This window comes from Microcebus murinus, chromosome 23, assembly GCF_040939455.1.
Source record: "Microcebus murinus isolate Inina chromosome 23, M.murinus_Inina_mat1.0, whole genome shotgun sequence".
NCBI lineage: Eukaryota > Metazoa > Chordata > Mammalia > Primates > Cheirogaleidae > Microcebus > Microcebus murinus.
The window spans coordinates 31,326,140-31,345,570 of record NC_134126.1 but is presented as its reverse complement, the minus strand read 5'-3'; the positions used below and the strand labels follow the sequence as shown (position 1 = coordinate 31,345,570).

The 19,431-nt window shown below is 44.5% G+C and overlaps 1 protein-coding gene and 1 non-coding gene across 5 annotated transcripts in view; both read left to right on the top strand.

Moving 5' to 3' along the window:
• The window catches only part of IPO9 (importin 9), a 42,610-nt gene extending 30,045 nt beyond the window's left edge, over positions 1-12,565 (top strand). For 2 of the 4 annotated variants that reach the window (XM_012744426.3, XM_020284365.2), the window contains exons 15-24: positions 2,706-2,932; positions 4,895-5,043; positions 5,524-5,652; positions 7,189-7,464; positions 7,761-7,927; positions 8,514-8,647; positions 9,755-9,877; positions 10,693-10,797; positions 11,013-11,089; positions 11,537-12,565. In XM_012744426.3, coding sequence (XP_012599880.1) covers positions 2,706-2,932; positions 4,895-5,043; positions 5,524-5,652; positions 7,189-7,464; positions 7,761-7,927; positions 8,514-8,647; positions 9,755-9,877; positions 10,693-10,797; positions 11,013-11,089; positions 11,537-11,647 — 1,498 coding nt within the window. In that variant the 3' untranslated portion in view covers positions 11,648-12,565. The other 2 variants (XM_012744427.3, XM_075996966.1) reach the window with 2 other exon arrangements.
• LOC142864025 (U7 small nuclear RNA) lies at positions 4,170-4,231 on the top strand. Its single transcript, XR_012914622.1, has one exon. It is a non-coding gene; the product is annotated as a U7 small nuclear RNA (small nuclear RNA).
• Positions 12,566-19,431: the final 6,866 nt, after the last annotated feature.

Sequence of the window (19,431 nt, the reverse complement as noted above, 5' to 3'; positions counted from 1 at the left end):
CCAGCCTAACTGCAATTCATAGTATTTGAACTGTCGAGTTGATCTCTGTAAAATAGAAAACTGATATATTATTGATCTTCTAGTTAAAACCCTTCATGGCTCCCAGTTGTGTTCTGCAAACCCTGAGATACAGGCACTTCAGAAGAAAGCCATATTATGTCAGGTGGTACATGAAGCCACATGTTATATATAATATATAGCATAGGCTGGGTGCGGTGGCTCACACCTGTAATCCTAGCAATGTGGGAGGCTGAACCGGGCAGATTGCTCAATGTGAAGAGTTCGAAATCATCCTGAGCAAAAGCGAGACCCCATCTCTACTATAGATAGAAAGAAATTAATTGGCCAACTAATATATAAAGAGAAAAAATTAGCCAGGCATGGTGGTGCATGCTTGTAGTCCAAGCTACTTGGGAGGCTGAGGAAGGAGGATTGCTTGAGCCCAGGAGTTTGAGGTTGCTGTGAGCTAGGCTGACGCCACAGCACTCACTCTAGCCTGGGCAACAAAGTGAGACTCTGTCTCAAAAAAAAAAAAATATATATATATATATGGTATATAATGGGGTATAAATTTTTCTTGAAGACTTTGGGATAGGGTGAGGAGGAGATTAGGTATTAGGAATAATTTGTTAAAAAGCTTAAAAAATACTGGCTTCCAAAATAAATTCTGAACCATCTTAGCAGGACATACAAGATCTAACATGCTCTGGTTAGATGATGTAATCTCTGTGATCTACCAGACTGTGCAGTTTCAAATTCATTAGAGGGACAAAGTAAATGTAAGCCCTTAGGATGGAAACAGGGTGAAGGGTTGGAGACATCTGAGTGCTGGTAGAGGGATGGATCCAAAACCTAGTCTAAGGAGTTGAGAGCTGACCAAAACCAGGTGCCATGTAAGGGTTTCAGAAGAAGTCAGGTCAGAGCAAGGTGGTATTGAAAATGAAAACGTTATGGACCAGATATCAAAAAGTCTATAGATATTCCACAGACCCACTTAATTTTGTTAGAGAAAAGAAAAAAGTAAAGAATATAAAATAGACAAGAATTTAATAATTTTTAAAATTAAAAAAAAAAAAAGTCTATGGATAAACCTGAGAACAAAGCCCACGGTTTTACTGGTTACTGTGGACTTTTGTCAGCTGACACAATTAATATGGTTCTAAGAAAAACCAAAACCAGTTAAAAAAAACCATTTATTGGCCGGGCGCTGTGGCTCACGCCTGTAATCCTAGCTCTTGGGAGGCCGAGGCGGGCGGATTGCTCAAGGTCAGGAGTTTGAAACCAGCCTGAGCAAGAGTGAGACCCCGTCTCTACTATAAATAGAAAGAAATTAATTGGCCAACTGATATATATATATAAAATTAGCCGGGCATGGTGGCGCATGCCTGTAGTCCCAGCTACCCGGGAGGCTGAGGCAGAAGGATCACTCGAGCCCAGGAGTTTGAGGTTGCTGTGAGCTAGGCTGACGCCACGGCACTCACTCTAGCCTGGGCAACAAAGTGAGACTCTGTCTCAAAAAAAAAAAAAAAAACATTTATTGAGTACTTGCTGAGGGCCTTGTTTCAGTACTTTTAACTTCGTACTTTTAACATACAGAAATAATTTTATTGCCTTTAAATTTACTGCCTTTTTAAAGATAAACAAAAGTAAAGACTTAGACAATGTTTGTTTTTTTTTTGAGACAGAGTCTCACTTTGTCGCCCAGGCTAGAGTGAGTGCCGTGGCATCAGCCTAGCTCACAGCAACCTCAAACTCCTGGGCTCAAGCAGTCGCTGCTGCCTCAGCCTCCCGAGTAGCTGGGACTACAGGCATGCGCCACCATGCCCAGCTAATTTTTTCTCTATATATTAGTTGGCCAATTAATTTCTTTCTATTTATAATAGAGGACGGGGTCTCACTCTTGCTCAGGCTGGTTTCAAACTCCTGACCTCGAGCAATCCGCCCGCCTTGGCCTCCCAGAGTGCTAGGATTACAGGCGTGAGCCACCGTGCCCGTCCTGACAATATATTTTTAACTTGTATCTCCTTGGACGTAGTAAATAGGAAGCAGCACCCAGTAAATATTTGTTGATTGAATAAGAGGCAAATATAGTAGAACTATGTAAAGAGAATTTTAAACCCTACAGATAGTATATGAATTTTGTAAGTATGCATAGAATGTTTATATAAATTGATCTCATTTTAGGATGCAAAAAGACTCAAGAAAAACACAAAATTTTTATAACATGGAGGTTAAAAAGTAGTCTCCTATTAAGTAACAGGTGTGTTGAAAAAGATGTAGACACTATTTCTATTTAGAAAATAATGCTAATATATCTCAAAATCTTAGAAATGTGACTAAAGCAGTTGTCTTAGGAGTCACAAAGCAATTAACTTAATACCTTGAAAATTTGGATGCAATGATATGGCTAGGATTTGCCAAACAGGGAAGAAAGGTATGAAATTTTAAAGAAAATAGCAAAAATCAAAGCAGAAGTAAATCAGAGAATGCAGAAATGGTGGTGCTGATATACGCTGCCATAGAAATATGTAAAGACATAACCTACCTTCAGAATTAGCTTCAGAATAAAGCTACACATGTAAATGCTAACCTACCTTCAGAATAAAGCTACACATGTAAATGCTGTAACACGTGAGAATGATTGGAAAAACCAGGAATTGAGGGATTTGCTTTTGAATAATTCTTACTTATTTACCTTTCTCTAGTTATTGTGACCAACTGAAAGTCTCAGAGAGTACCCACGTGCTCCAGCCCTTTCTCCCCAGCATCCTTGATGGCTTAATTCACCTAGCAGCCCAGTTCAGCTCAGAAGTCCTCAACTTGGTGATGGAGACTCTATGCATCGTTTGTACAGTAGACCCCGAATTCACAGCAAGCATGGAAAGCAAAATCTGCCCCTTCACCATCGCCATTTTCCTCAAGTACAGTAATGGTATGCCACCAGGGAGGATGTGTTATAAGGGACACCAAAGAAAAGGTGGTTAGCTGGTGAATTTAGGTAAAAGTTTTCCTTGGTCTAATGGTCTTAGCATCATAAGCAAAGTATGTAGTTTTCAATTAGCAAAAAATAGAGTTGTGCTGAAACTATAGCAGCGTTAGAACGTAGAGTACCTGTGCTGTAACATTTGCTCTCAAATAAGAACTGGGGAGAAAAAACTAGTAAATAAAGCGCTGATAAGCAAAATGCATAATTCAGAATTTTGATAATACAGGAGGAAATTTGGCAGTTAGAAGAAAAACTTCCTAAATGAAGAAGCATAGGACTATAATTTAGAAAAAGAGATACTGAAGGATACATGCAAATGTTTATGAACAAAGGTATTCATCAGATGTTTTATATAGCAGCAAAAATTTGGAACTAATAAAAAGAGATTAGTTAACTATATCCATAAAATAAACTATATAGCCATTGAAAATCAAGCTTCAAAGGAGTATTTAAAACCATAGGAAAGTGCTTGCATTATAATAAGAGAAAAGACTATTTTCAAAAATGTCTATGGAATATGATCCCAAGTTTTGGGTTTTATTTTAGAAAAGGATGTTTGTATAAAATATATGTAGAAAAAAATAACAGAAAAAAATACATCAAAATATTAAGGATAGTTATCTCCAGGTGGTAAAATTGCAGGTGGTTTTTTAAATTACTTTTCTGCATTTTAAGTTTTATTGTAGTGAATGTATATAATACCTTATTACTAGAAAAAATATTAAGGATATTTGTCTCTAAAGAGAAAACTCCAATATTGAAGCTCAGAAAGATATATAGCGATAAGGATTATGTATATAATATGTCATATTAAACATGTTATTTGATTTGCTTTTTCACTGAAAAATGTATCCTAAAGAGCTTCCCACATTGCATTCTTGAATATATCTCATTCTTTTCAGGCATCACATAGTGTTCCATAAAATGGCTATATCATAATTTATTTACCCATTCTGTTTAATGAACATCCAAGGTTTTTCTCTTTATTTTTTTTCTTTAAAACAAAGGTCTCATTATGTTGCCCAGGTTAGAGTGCAGTAGCCATTAACAGGCACGATCATAGTGCTCTGCAGTTTTGAACTGGCTCAAGTGATCCTCCCACCTCAGCCTCCCAATAGCGAGAACTATGACCATGTGCCAGTGTACCTGGCTACTGATTTTTTTCTGTTACAAATGATGCTGTAAGTGTCATAGCTCTTGTAGAATTTGTCTAGCAGGTTTTCCGGTCCTCACTGGAAGACCGCCCCCCCCCCAAAAAAAATGATACTGCAGTGATTGTTCTTTTTTAACATATAATTTATTGCACGCTGTGTACATTTTGTATACTAGATAGAGGAGGGTATTTTTATTATATAAGTAAAGCAGATTGAGCTAAAGTTCCATTTTTTCATAAGGCTCTGCTTTTTGCAAGTTTTACCTTTTTCCCCAGAAGTGGTTATGGAAGCTCTTCTTGTCTATCATGGCTACCCCATAGGAAACATGTATGATTCTCCATGACACATGAGAATCTGGGGCAGTCAGTGTTTTGGCAATTTTTACAACTTTCATGTCTTCTTAACAAAGTTAGGTTGGGCTTTTTTTTTTAAGCATTGTGTGTCATAATTAATCCAGGTTTCATAAGAATAAAACTTTAAAATTTTACTCCAGAAAAAGCCAAAGTTTGTTTTAAGAGTAGCTATTAGGAACTAGTCCCTCCCTTAATGAAACCATGTATACTGTACCTCTTGAAGATTTAGCATCTCTCCTGTTCTTTCAGGTTCATGTGGCCCCACTAGGTCCCAGGTATGTGATATGCAATCATCGCAGAAGTTGTTAACTTAGATTAGGGCCAAACAACAGGTATCATTAAGCCAGAAACAGATACAGACCACAGGGCTGGGGGATTCTGTGTTACCTTATCCACTGCAGATCCTGTCGTTGCCTCTCTGGCTCAAGACATCTTCAAGGAGCTGTCCCAGATAGAAGCCTGTCAGGGCCCCATGCAAATGAGGCTGATTCCCACGCTGGTCAGCATAATGCAGGCCCCAGCAGACAAGATCCCTGCAGGACTCTGTGCAGTAAGTAGCCACGCAGCCTCTCTATATATGTGTGTGTGTATGAGAGAGAGAGAGGTAGAAATCTGCAAGTGCCACCCACAGATCCCACCTAACTGATAAGAACCCAGTAACATTAGAAATTCATGGGGTAATTCTGCTGGGCTACTCTGCCCACGGAGACAGTGGGTGATTCTCTGAGACTTCAGGAAAGTGGGTGGCTCTTCTTATTCCAGAGGTACCCCCATTACACAGCACCACTGAGTATGTTACCTGGCTGTCCAATCCACTACCATGTTCCACCCACCCCTACGGCTAATCAAGTAATAAGGCGTAGAGCACTGTCTGCTATCTACTATGTGTTCCTTTTCTTTCAGAAACTTGCCTTTCATTAATGAGCTTTATCTGGGTTGCTGTGTTGTATCCACTCAGTGAGAATCTTGGTTGTTGGGCACCTCCTGTGCCAAAGGCAATTTTGACTCTTCTCTTTCTTCTCTCTTTCAGACAGCCATTGATATCCTGACCACAGTAGTACGGAATACAAAGCCTCCCCTTTCCCAGCTCCTCATCTGCCAAGCTTTCCCTGCAGTGGCACAGTGTACGCTTCACACAGATGACAACGCCACCATGCAGGTATCTGAGATGTGGAAACTAGAAGAGGGAACATAGCCATGGGTTTATAGTAGGCTGAGAAACCTGACATAGCTTTATTCTTACGAAATAAGTCTCTCAACTTTGCATTTACCCAGAGGACTCAGGAATGCAAAAGCCGAGCATCCTATGCTTTGGGCTGGGTTATAATCTTTAAGAGTGTACTGGGCATCCTGCCCGTGGATAGTATCTGGGTATTGCTACTGTGGAAGAGGTTACAAATATCTAGATTTAGGATCATAAGAAAGTCTTTCTGCATATTTCTATTAATAAAGTCAGCAAAGTGATAGACCTCTGGAGAAGGGAGTATTTTTCCTCTTTCTGTTTCTTAGATGAGTTGGTTTCTTAGATGAGTTGGTTATTTTTTTCAGGTGTTTACTACTGCAATTGATTGTAAGCGTTATTAGAACTTGCCAGTGGATATTGATCAGCTTAGAAATCCCTAGGCAAAGAGTAGTGTGTGTAAGGTCTGCCTTTATTCCCATAAAGACCTACGTAACCCCAATTATTGCTACATCATAGATATATTTTTCTAGTAATAGAAATAGATGCTTATGGTTAAAACTTACTTTGCTCAGCCATTGACCCCTGTTATCAGAAATATGCATTTTTGGCCGGGCACGGTGGCTCACGCCTGTAATCCTAGCATTCTGGGAGGCCGAGGTGGGCGGATCGCTCAAGGTCAGAAGTTCGAAACCAGCCTGAGCAAGAGCGAGACCTCATCTACTATAAATAAAAAAGAAATTAATTGGCCAACTAATATACATAGAAAAAATTAGCCGGGCATGGAGGTGCATGCCTGTAGTCCCAGCTACTCGGGAGGCTGAGGCAGGAGGATCACTCGAGCCCAGGAGTTTGAGGTTGCTGTGAGCTAGGCTGACGCCATGGCACTCACTCTAGCCTGGGCAACAAAGTGAGACTCTGTCTAAAAAAAAAAGAAAGAAATATGCATTTTTGAGATAGCTGACTGAGTCATGGTACTTACCTATATCTGTAACAGTAAATTCTTTTTTGTTTGGTTTTTTTTGTTTGTTTTTGAGACAAAGTCTCACTCTGTTGCCTGGGCTAGAGTGCCGTGGCATCAGCCTAGCTCACAGCAACCTTAAAATCCTGGGCTCAAACAATCCTTCTGCCTCAGCCTCCCAAGTAGCTGGGACTACAGGCATGCGCCACCATGCCCCGCTAATTTTTTCTATGTATTTTTAGTTGGCCAATGAATTTCTTCCTATTTTTAGTAGAGACGGGGTCTCGCTCTTGCTCAGGCTGGTTTTGAACTCCTGACCTTGAGCAATCCGCCCACCTTGGCCTCCCAGAGTGCTAGGATTACAGGCATGAACTACCTCGCCCTGCCTGTAACAGTAAATTCTTGACTCCAGTAGCATGAGCCCACCACAAACCCTATAGGCTTACCACCCTCATGAGGTTTAGACCTCTGAGAACATTTGGCCATACAGACTGAGAATTTCCTGATATCTGCCCCCGAGTTGCTAATCTTGCGTGCCACCCCTGTCTCCCCAGAACGGTGGAGAGTGCTTGCGGGCCTATGTGTCAGTGACTCTGGAGCAGGTAGCCCAGTGGCATGATGAGCAGGGCCACAACGGGCTGTGGTACGTGATGCAAGTGGTGAGCCAGCTCCTGGACCCCCGCACCTCTGAGTTCACTGCAGCCTTTGTGGGTCGCCTCGTGTCCACCCTCATCTCCAAGGCAGGGCGGGAGCTGGGGGAGAATCTAGACCAGATTCTTCGTGCCATCCTCAGTAAGATGCAGCAGGCAGAGACGCTCAGTGTCATGCAGGTAAGAGGACCACGGGGACCTGGCTCTCCTACCTCCTGGCTGATTGAGATGGGAACTGGTATGTTGGCCCTGAGTTCTACCCTCTCTCTTGCTATCCTTGTGGAACCATTAAGTAAATTTGGATCTGTTCTGGCCCAAGAAGCATGGATAAGGAAATCTCTTTTCTTGTACTGTGGATGGTACTTTCAGTGCATAGACTCTGTTTCTTGACTGAGCAGCCCATTCCCTCTCCTTTCCTCTCCTCTGTCTCTGAAGTTTATTTCCCTGAAGCAGACATCTTTCTCATTCTCTCCTAGTCTCTGATCATGGTGTTCGCCCATCTGGTGCACACTCAGCTGGAACCTCTCTTGGAGTTCCTGTGTAGCCTCCCGGGACCTACTGGCAAACCTGCCCTGGAGTTTGTGATGGCGGAGTGGACAAGCCGACAGCATCTGTTCTACGGGCAGTATGAAGGCAAAGTTAGGTAGGCCCCATCTCTGGGCCTTATGCCGCTACTCATGTCTCTTCTTTCCCTGACTTGTTGCACTGATTTTTGTTGTTATATCAAACTGTACCTTGTGTTCTCTTTTTCCCACCTTTATTTATTGCCAACCTGTAGCTGCCATCCTGAAGTCCCCAAAAGACAGTCACCCTAGGTAGACCATATATTTCTGATCTCTCGCTAGAGATCCCTGTCTGCCACAGACTTTGCTCAGCTAAATACTGCTAGTGGCTTATTTTCCTTTATAAACCCAAGCCTTTTAACCCTGGCTTTCTAACTTCTATCCTGAACTTGTATGCCACTGATTCTCATCACCCCATTGCACCTTACAGTGTCAGTAGCCATTGTGATGCTTGCCCGTTCTAGCTTTGTTCAAGAACAGATCTCATTTGACCATCTCGTGAACTCTGAATTGCATTTTCAGCTAAACTCTCTTATCTCTTCTAATTAGATGTGAACAGAATTTCCACCATCAAAGACAATTATGTCTTAGGACATAATTGCTTGTCTCCTTGGTGTGAACTCTAGATGGTGGCTGACTGACCTTTTATTGGCTCTTCCTTGCCAGCTCTGTGGCACTATGTAAACTGCTCCAGCATGGCATCAATGCAGACGACAAACGGCTGCAGGATATCCGTGTGAAGGGAGAGGAAATCTACAGCGTGGATGAGGGCATCCGCACCCGCTCTAAGTCGGCCAAAAGTGAGTGATGCTCCATCCCTCCAATCCTCTCCCCATAACGAGGGGCTCAGGATACCTGGGTGGAGGGCAGGGATGCACTGTGATCCGTATTTTTTTTTAAATTATTTTTCTTTTTTTTGTTTCTTTTTTCTTTTTTCCACAGCAAGTCAGTCAAGGATGTAATCTGTATTTTTAAAACGCTTATTAGCAATGAGTTTGATAAAGAAGCAGCAGAGGCCGGGCGCCGGTGGCTCACGCCTGTAATCCTAGCACTCTGGGAGGCCAAGGCAGGTGGATTGCTTGAGGTCAGGAATTCGAAACCAGCCTGAGCAAGAGCAAGACCCTGTCTCTACTATAAATAGAAAGAAATTAATTGGCCAGCTAATATATATAGAAAAAATTAGCCGGGCATGGTGGCACACGCCTATAGTCCCAGCTACTCGGGAGGCTGAGGCAGGAGGAGCGCTTGAGCCCAGGAGTTTGAGGTTGGTGTGAGCTAGGCTGACGCCAGGGCACTCACTCTAGCCTGGGCAACAAAGTGAGACTCTGTCTCAGAAAAAAAAAAAAGAAGCAGCAGAAAACTATAGGTAAACAATGGATCAGAACATATAGTTCCTTCCTGTTGTTGAAAATTGACAAAACTCATCTCAAGTAGCAAGGATCCCCAGCTTACAGCTTCATCCTGAGGTTTTGACACAGATACTCAGCTTGCTTTTTTATCGAGTTACCTTTTAGCCTGTGTCTCCAATGATTTGCAGGTAGTGAGTACAGAGCTGCTGTCTTTATAGGTTTATTATCACTTGTGTGCTCTCTCTAACTGCAAGTCGTGGGGACTGGAGTACTATGCTCTGTGCACAGTTACTTGGTTTCAGAGCTTCATTACTGACAAGAACCTATGTGTTCCAATCCCTGAACCCTCTTAACTCTCCCAATTTCTGAACTGTTACAACAGCAAGCATAATAAAGTTATCTAGCTTTAAATCATTCTGTGGTGGCTGGGTGTAGTCAGGGGCGGTGGAAAGCCTGAAGGTTGGCGAAGTCTGATGAGTGACATTACAGGGGTACAGGGACACTGCTGGAAGTGAGCCCAGTGACAGTCTGACTCGAAGCCTTTTCCTTCCTTCGCAGACCCAGAGCGCTGGACAAACATTCCTTTGCTGGTCAAGATCCTAAAGCTGATCATCAACGAGCTCTCCAACGTCATGGAGGCCAATGCCGCTCGCCAGGCCGCACCTGCAGAGTGGAGTCAAGGTGCACCAGGGCCTTACTCCCAAAGACTTTTAACCTGGCAGATCATTTTACAAATTGTTGAATTATCAATTTGGTTTGTTGAGTCACTGATTTAAAAAGAACAAAAAAGTTTATGAATGGCTACACTGTGGCCAGTACCATGCTCGCCATCTAAAGAGTTACTTCTCGGCCGGGCGCTGGGGCTCACGCCTGTAATCCTAGCTCTTGGGAGGCCGAGGCGGGCGGATTGCTCAAGGTCAGGAGTTCAAAACCAGCCTGAGCAAGAGCGAGACCCCGTCTCTACTATAAACAGAAAAAAATTAATTGGCCAACTGATATATATATATAAAAAATTAGCCGGGCATAGTGGCACATGCCTGTAGTCCCAGCTACTCGGGAGGCTGAGGCAGAAGGATCACTCGAGCCCAGGAGTTTGAGGTTGCTGTGAGCTAGGCTGACGCCACGGCACTCACTCTAGCCTGGACAACAAAGTGAGACTCTGTCTCAAAAAAAAAATAAATAAATAAATAAATAAAATAAATAAAGAGTTACTTCTCAGGTCTGCCGGATGAACTGTTAGAGCTTGGGATGGGAGTCAACCAGGAGGCAAAACTACATTGGCCCTTTTTTGGTTTAATTCTTCTTAAAAAGCCTCTCAACCTTTTATGTTCCCACCAGAACACTCTGGATTCTCCATTCAAACTTACTGGTTGTCTCCCCATTGAGGGCTATAGGCCACATTGCGGAAGTCCATGAGGCCCATCCATTCTGGCCTATTTGGATCTGGGGAGGGAAAATGCATGAATATGCTCTAGCTGCTTTTCATCTCCAAGTAGATGACTCCAATGATATGTGGGAGGACCAGGAGGAAGAAGAAGAGGAAGAGGAGGATGGTTTAGCTGGCCAACTTTTATCTGACATTCTTGCTACAAGTAAATATGGTAAGCAATTAGAGAAGAGGACAGTCATGGTAAATAACTTTTCTTTGCACCCTGGTGCCAAGAATGGGGTATCCAAGTAAGGGGAGAGGTGGGCCCACAGGGACCTTACTTGGGCCCTTGCCCCTTCTGCCTCAGCCATGTGGTGGTGTGTTGCCGCTCAGGGCCTGATCATGGGCCTCTGCCCTGACGCGCCCTGTGTTGGCTATGTCTAACAGAGGAGGATTACTACGAGGATGATGAGGAAGATGACCCTGATGCCCTGAAGGATCCTCTCTATCAGATTGATCTGCAGGTGAGGGTGTCCAGAGAAGTTGTCTTGCAGGTGACAATGTCCCACGCCACAGAAACAGGAATATGGGCTCAAATCCATTCGTAGTCACCATGGGAGCCTTAGGGGAGAGAGTTCTATCTTGCTGAGTGCTCAAGGGCTTTGGGTGGGCTGGGACTTTGCACTTTAGTGTTTTATACCAGTGTTTTAATCCAGGTCCTTGAAGATAGGTTGTGAGAGTCCCCAGAGTGATATATGAGATACAGCCTTGGAAAAAATTTGTTTTCCTGTGGAACTTTGTCCCTGGGTTGTACCTAATCTAGATCCAAGAATACAGAAGACCATCCCTCGGGGAACTGGCGTTTGTCTAAAAGGCAGCGTTCCCTGTACCACGTGGTGGTGGTTCCTGCCCTGCTGCAGATGGGTGACCTTGGGAGCCCTCAGTAATGCCACTCTTATTCTTCCCTCCAGGCGTATCTCACAGACTTCCTCTGCCAGTTTGCGCAGCAGCCCTGCTACATAATGTTCTCAGGCCACCTTAATGACAACGAGAGGCGGGTTCTACACACCATCGGCATCTAAAGGGGGGCCTTTCTACACCTGCTCCTTCTCCTGGCCCAGCCACAAATCGTTTTACAGCCGTCACTGGCCTTGAGATGCACTTTCTTCTCAACCTAGAGTGGCGTCATGACCCTTGGCCCTTGGCCTCTGCAGAGTGACACTGATGACAACTCAGACCAAGCTCACCAGTGCCACCACTTAGGAATCCTGGAACAAAGGACATTTCTCAAAGTCCCCTTGAAGACATCCCATCTCTAGAACCTTTTTTTCTCCCCAGCTCTGTCCCTACCTCTGTTCCTAGAGTTGTCTGCTGGCCAGTCCAGAAACATTATTGCCCAGAAGGATTATGTGTTGATGGATTATTTTGCCCTGCCTCAAGAGCACAGGAAGTCACTACTGTGTATGTTCTAAAACAGACCTATCTGCTTTCACAGGACATCTGATGTGTTCAGATAGGAATCCTCTTGAGAGACCATTATGCGTTCTCCCCTCGACCGGTGGCACTCTGGGTTCTCAGGAGGAACGCACGGGAGCAGCTGCATTCTAAGCCCTTTCCAGTGACCTCTCTGCCTTGCTTCCCTCCTACAACACTAAGGCTCCTCTGTCAGGGGAAGTCATCTTCTTGTTTTTGCCTCATTGCATGACACGACCCCTCCCCCAAGACTGTTCCTATATATACATGCACACACACAAAATAAGCCAGACAGATGGCGATTTGTTTTTCCTTTTTTAGAAAAAAAAAAAAAAAAGGGAACAAAGGACTCTTTAAAAATCCACCTGACCCAACTATATTTAATATGCCTCTCCCACACGTTACCACAGAGTCTGATATTCAAAGTACCCCCTCTCCCTCAGGAAGCCTCTAAAGTGGTTAAGTTGTAGCCCTCAAATTTGCAACCTGTATTTTTCTAGGACAGTAAAGTAATCTTTACAAATGAATTTAGTCACATGGTATAAGGTGTCTTAGCACCTCTTTGCCTTCTATTCCCTTTGGAAGGAAAGTTAAAAATAAGGGGGAAAGGGATTAGGTGGGGCCTATTTTGACGATCTAGTGTGTTTTGGCAAACCTAGCTCAAAACGATTCTCGGGAAGCTAGCATTGTTCAGTCACATATTTTTTAAGGAGGTCTCTCAATTGGGAAATTTAGTTGTGGGTTCAAAGAGTAAATGAGGATAAGAAATCAAGGGAAGGAAGAAGCTCAGTGATCCTTTCTTTGGATAGTGCCCACTTCTGGTGCCCCATCCTTAATAGCTACAGAATATTTCTTTAGGTTGATGTTCTCACAAAGGGGAAATAGAATATAAAGTAAATTTGAACGTCCATTCTCAAGGAGAGGGGCTTACTCTATTGGACTGTTGAGGAATCCTATAGTAGCTAGTGATGAGTTCTTGCCACTAGGTGTCCCTAGTGCTCAACCTCGGTAACTGAGTTGGGGGTAGGTGCCTGTTAAAGTTACCGTCTGTGAAAAGCCTCAGGGTGTGTTCACAGTTGTCCACTGTCTGCCAGGTTCTGAGGCTAATACTGCTTCTGCCTGATCTGCTTTTCTCCCTTGAATTGGGGAAATCACTGATACTGGAGAAATGATGACAGATCTTAACAAGTAGTGCTCAGAAAACCACCATCTGAGCCTTGGAGGCTTACTGCAGAGTGATCTAAGACAGTACCAGTTGGGTTTGGTGCTGACGGTAGCAGACCATCACACAAAGCTGTCCGCCTCTATTTTGGCACAAGAAAATGGTCTCGTGCCAGCAGCACTGAACGGTTGAGTTTGGAAAGGCTTGGGACTCCCACACATAGATTGGGAATGACATGGGCCCCTCCGCGCCTGCTAATTAGAAAAACAGTCTATATCTAGTGCCAAAAGTAGTCCTGAGTCCCTTGGCAGGGGGTCCTCTCTTCCCGCTCTTCTCATGCTGATTTTTGAAGAGGACTGGGCCTTCCTCAGGACAGCTTGAGTCCTGAGAAAAGGGCCCTGCTATCACTTGGAGGTCAGCCCTGGCTGACAGACATACAGCTGTAGTTAAGAGCAGAGGGTCTTCCACCCCTTGGTATGTGTACTTGCTTGTGTTTCCAGAGCGTTTTCTTATACATTATCTCATGTAACCTTTATAACAGGTACACAGAGTAGATATTATTCCCATTCTGTCGATGAGGAAAAGAATTCAAAGAGATATGTCCAGCGTCAGCAGAAAGGAAAAAGATCTGTTGGAGGCCAGCGGTGTTGACAGAAGGTTGAACTCTAGCCACTATTTCATCTCCTGTCTTTGTGGCCAGAGAGAACTGGCTTCAGTCTGAAAAGGGTAGGGCTAACTGGTTAGAAGGAATTGAAGTTCAAGGTAAGACAAATGAGGTAATAGGAGAGCACTAAGTTGCTTCAGTCTCCTGACGGGTGAACACCCAGCAGCTGGGATACGAAGGGCTTTCCCCAGGAGACTGTAGAGCTCTTAGTGGAGGGAACAGAAGGGAAGATGGAAGAAAGGCTAGAAGACTGAAAAGAAGTTAAAAGTCCATGAAAGGAAGCTGATACCATAAGTCACAGACCTTTAAGTGACTCAAAAGCAGATAAATAAGAGTGATGGAAAAAGTAATTATGGATTTTAAATTAATAGATGTTCATTAAGAACAAGTGATGCCAAGTTAGCCTTATAGTCTTCTTTAATTTTGTTAACTAGCTAAAATAATCTGGACACAGTAAAGTCAAAACATTGAGAAGTTGGTAACTGACCCCAGCTATCAAACTACAAATTAACTCATTGTGGGTTGGCTTCTGATGATGGGCCCGTATGGTTCTGTTCTTGGCCCTTCTAATAACGATGGATGAGGGTTTTTTACCCATTCTGCGAAAGAATTTGAAGCAATTTATACAAGAAATAGTACTAGATAAGGAGGAATCCCAATCAATTTTGTTTTTTAAAGACACAGTCTCTGTTGCCCAGGCTAAAGCGCAGTGGTGTCGTCATAGCTCACTACAACCTCAAACTCCTGAGCTCAAGCGATCCTCCTGCCTCAGCCTCCCAAGTAGCTGGGACTACAGGCAAGCACAGCCACGCCTGGGTAATTTTTCTATTTTTGTAGAGATGGGATCTTGCTCAGGCTGGTCTTGAACTCCTCAACTCAAGCGATCCTTCCGCCTCGGCCTCCCAGGGTGCTAGGATTATAGACATGAGCCACCTCGCCTGGCCTGATCGAATTTTTAGGTAACAAAACCCCTGGGAAGGATGACAATTTAGGATCCAAACAAATATCTCTACAAGCTACAAAAATGAACAGAATCATAATGTGTTTTCAGTGAATGCAGACTGACAGTAGTATCTATGGAAACAGTTGAGGACTGCAGAATCCTGTTTTCTCACTAACTGTTGGGTTGCCAGTAGTGGAGTTTATTATGCCAGGAATTGTTAATGTGTCCCAAAACTCCAGTGTAGTCCTAGGCTGGAGTAGTAGAAACCAGTTTTCTGGAATAGTGCAGAAGATCCTTCAGTCTTCTGTGCCTGTCCTAGATGCTCTGTTCTGGTGCCCACCATGAGGCTGGCTCCCCGACAGACAAGCCCTGTGTAACAGGCAAACCAAGACATAGAGGGCCTGAACTGTGTCAAGGGAAAGAAGCCTACAGGAGCTGAGAATGCTCAGTTTAGAGAAGACTGGGACACTGCTTTGGGAAATTAAAGGATTATCCAGTGGAAGACATACTACACTTTCTCACCCCAGCCAGGCAAGCCTATAACCAATGCGTAGATAATAAACAAAAGGCCAGTTTCTGGCTGCTCTCTTTTCAATGTCACTGGACATTAGAACTCTGTTTGGCATGCAAGGCCAGTGCTCAGTGCTGGAGAGGCTTGGCCCCTTCCCTCAAGCAGCTAGTCTAGAAGGGGGTCAGAAATAAATACAGTCCTCGGATGGTTTGGCTTCCAATTTTTCAATTTTATCATGGTGCAGAAGCTATACACATTCAGTAGAAACCATACTTCAAGTATCCATACAATCATTCTGTTTTTCATTTTCAGTACAGGATTCAATAAATTACATGAAATACTCAATGCTTTATTATTAAAAAAAAAAAAAAGCTTTGTGTTAGATAATTTTGCCCAAGTGTAGGCTAATGTGTGTGTTCTAAGTTTAAGGTAGGCCGGGCTAAGCTGTAGTGTTCAGTAGATTAGGTGTATTAGATGCATTTTTGACTTAAAATATTTTCAGCTTGCAAAGGGTTTATCGGTCTATAACCGCATCATAAGTCAGGGAGCATCTATAGTGTAATAACAAATATAGAGGGAAGTTAAGCACTGTGAACAGTTCCTACTGCCCCACAATGGGACTGGCTGATGAGGAGGAGGGGGAAGAGTCAGGGAAGGTTGCGTGGACACGGCGACCCTTGACCTGAGCACTTGCAAGGGACTAGCAATACCTGCTAAGGTTTCAGGAGCACTTCAGTGCCAATGACTGTACTAAATACTTGAAATATCTCTTAGACCACCTACTAACCTTACAAAACAGGTCATTTTGCTTACCCCATTTTACAGATTGATGAAACTGAGGCAGAGATACTGTTACCTGCCGAAGGTCACACTGCAAGTACGTGATAACCATCCAAGCAGCTGGTACTTATTACCGATTGTCTGTCTTGCCTCTGCTAAACGTTCGCCAGGCAGATAAGGGTGGGGTAGAAGGTTTTAGAGAAAGTGTTTAAGAAAAGACCATAATGAAACAATTCTTTTCAGAGCTTATAAACATGTTAAAAGTATGACTATTTATGGTTCATGGGGGGCTCAGCCAGACAAACCTGGAAGGACAAGCGAGGGCCAGGGGGTGAAGGGTCCTGCAAGGCCTCCTCTAGAGAACAGGAGACCACCAAGAGTTTTAAGCAGAGATGTGACATGATCAGGTTTGCATTTCAGAAAGTGTTCTGCTGTCATCCAAACATTACTAGAAGGGTGACTGAGAACCGGGGTTGAAGGAGTGGTAGGTGGGGGAAGGGAATGGCGTCTGGCAGCAGCCACAGCAGTCCGAGCGGGAGAACCCAGGGCGTGGACTGAGGTGGTAACTAGAGGTGATGGAGTGGAAGGGATGGATTAGGGAAATGTTGACACAGTAGAGTCAATAGGATTTAGTGACTGATGAGGATTTTCCAAAGTCACGGCTATGGAATGGATTGTCTTGCAGTGTTGAAAGGACTTCCTATCAATGGAAGTGCCCAACCGAGACTGGAACTCCAGCCAGCAGTCATCTGGTTATGGAAAATCCCCCATCCGCACAGGGATCTAGACTAGGTCTTAACCATACTTTGCCAGGATTCCAGTAACAAAGCAGCCAGAAGTATTTGTTAATAAAATTTCAAAATTTGTGAATTATTTACCTTTCTCTGACAGCATAAGCCAACATTAGCCATCTAATGAGGACCCTCACATTCCAATTTTTTTTACTTTTTTTGAGTAGGAGAGAAAAGGGTGGTGCTATTACTGGTTTCTTAAAATTGCAAATTACAGTGGGTTTTTTATCCCTGTGTGGAATACGTGATTTTGTAGCAACTGTGCTGCAGGATGAAAAACAAGGAAGCACTGGAGTGACCAGGAGGCTGAGGAAGTCCCTTCAGGCCTTGCGTTGTTCCTAGTTGGCGTGACTACGTACCTGGAACGTGAGGGGCTGGGACAAGTGACATTCCCTCCTAGCCTTGGTTTCCTCATCTGTAAAATGGGAAACTAGTATCTACCTCACAAGATTGTAGTTTGAATTAAAGATGACTTAATTGAAGCACCTCAAATGGTAGAAAGTGTAAAGTTGTTAACGGGGAGGACAAAGAGCAGGTGGAAAGAATGTAAAGAAGCAGCTTGTCTTTATCGAGCGCTCCCAGGCGAGGTTCACGCTCCCAGGCGAGGTTCACGTGTCCCAAAGGGGAATGGGGCCAGGGAAGTCGTGCCCGTTTGAAGGGGGTGAGGGCTTTAATATTCGAATTTGGGTTTGGGGATTTTCCACTGTGGCTTTGGGCAGGTATTGGGAATTGGGGGCGCTGGTAGTATTTGCAGATTTTAGGAACAAACAGGAAGAGCTGCTTATCCAGGTGTGGCTGTTCTTTAACTCAGCTGGGCCTGGCGGGTCTTGTGTGCTCCTTTCCCTGTTTTAGGGAGGGGGATGTGTGCCTGTCACCAGCCTTACAGAAAGTATCTCACCCTATACCCCCACCTATAGCTGGGAGCTATGTTTGGCTCAGTCTCCCTGACTCACTGGATTAAACTGTGACTCAATTCAGTTTCACAGATGCTGCTGCTAAATCAGGGTCTTGGTGAGCACTGGAGAGGGCAGCTCTGAGGAAGGGACTGTAGCGCGACAGCCCTGCCTGGGGAACAGGACAGAAACAGGTGGTGGCCCCAGCACTTGCCTTGCACCTGCTAAACGGTTTTCCTGTGGTTTTCTGCATGACATTGTACATTTTTGGTGTAGTAGTTTGTTTTCACTAGATTTTTTTTCCCCTCCACGTAGTGCAAGAACAAACCCAAAGTCTTTGCATTTCCTTGCCTTAGTCGCCTTTGCAAGGTGGAAAGCGAGACTGCTTGGGAATAGCTGTGCTTCTGTGCCCTGTGGCGAGAGCTCTGCTGGGCTGAGATTAGGCCCAAGGCCCTGAAGGAAGAGGGGAAGAGGGAGGGCGTGGGGCAGGTTAGTCCCAAAAGACAAGTAGGGGACAGAGAAGTCCATGGTGCCTATGAGTGGCGAGGACTCTGCCTGATCCTGGCAGAGAACCTGGACACGAGAGAACTCCTGGAGAAAAGGCTGCATGGAGCCCTGGGGATGCCGGGCCCTGGTCGCCAAGGCTCCCTGGAACGGTCCCTGTGCCTGGGGCACACACACCGACACTGCTGAATTTCCAGGGTTATGAACATGCACCCGCAGAACTCGTGTGGACCAAGGCCTGGAGGGCCCCCCGTGTTTGCACTGTGTGAGACCCCAGGGCCTTTCAGTGACCCTGGGTGGCGGAGCAAACCACAGCAACAAGCCCGGAGGCAGGATAGAGACTCATTCTCATCTATTTTGATTAAAAGAAAATAAAATGTATTTCTTCCACACCTGATTTTGTGATTGCAAATTCATACCTGATCTCATATCCCTCCACCAGCTCCCTGGCCTCATCCCTGACACCATGGGAAGCTCACTAGCAAGAGCCCAGAAACCAGTGCCCGAGCTGGGTCGTGTGACCTTAAGTTCTTTACCCACGGAGCAGGGAGAGAGAACGGACGGGAGCCCCGCTGCTAGCTCTGACTTGGGGATTCTAGTGGGCTGCGCTGAACCAGAGTCCGTTTCCAAATTCAAAACCAAGACAAGAAGGGTAGCATGGTTTCTTCAAGATTACAGAGCCGGTAAGTGGCAGAGCAGGGCTCATTTCTAGTCAGTGGTTCAGAGAGCGGGCCCTGGAGCCAAACCCAAACCCAAACCGTCTGGGTTTGAACCCTGGCTCTGCCATTTGCCCGCTGGGCGACTTTGAGCAAGGTACTTAAATTATCTGTGTCTCCACTTCCTAATCCACAAAACAGGCATAATATTAGTATCTGTTTCATGGAGTGATTGTGAGGATTAAGTAAAGTCAATATACTACAAAGCACTTCATAGTGTTGCCTCATAGTAAGTATTAATGTTAGCTATTACTAGTCTAATCCAGAGTCAAAATGCAATTCTCACCACTAAACCTACCCTTGCAGAGCTGGTCTTGCCAACAAACACCCTGTGCCTCTCTGTAGATCCAACACCCCCATCTGCGCAGTCGGCTAACAGAGCTAGGCTGAAAGCAGAGACCCTAGGTTGGCCAGGGTCAGCTGGAGAGG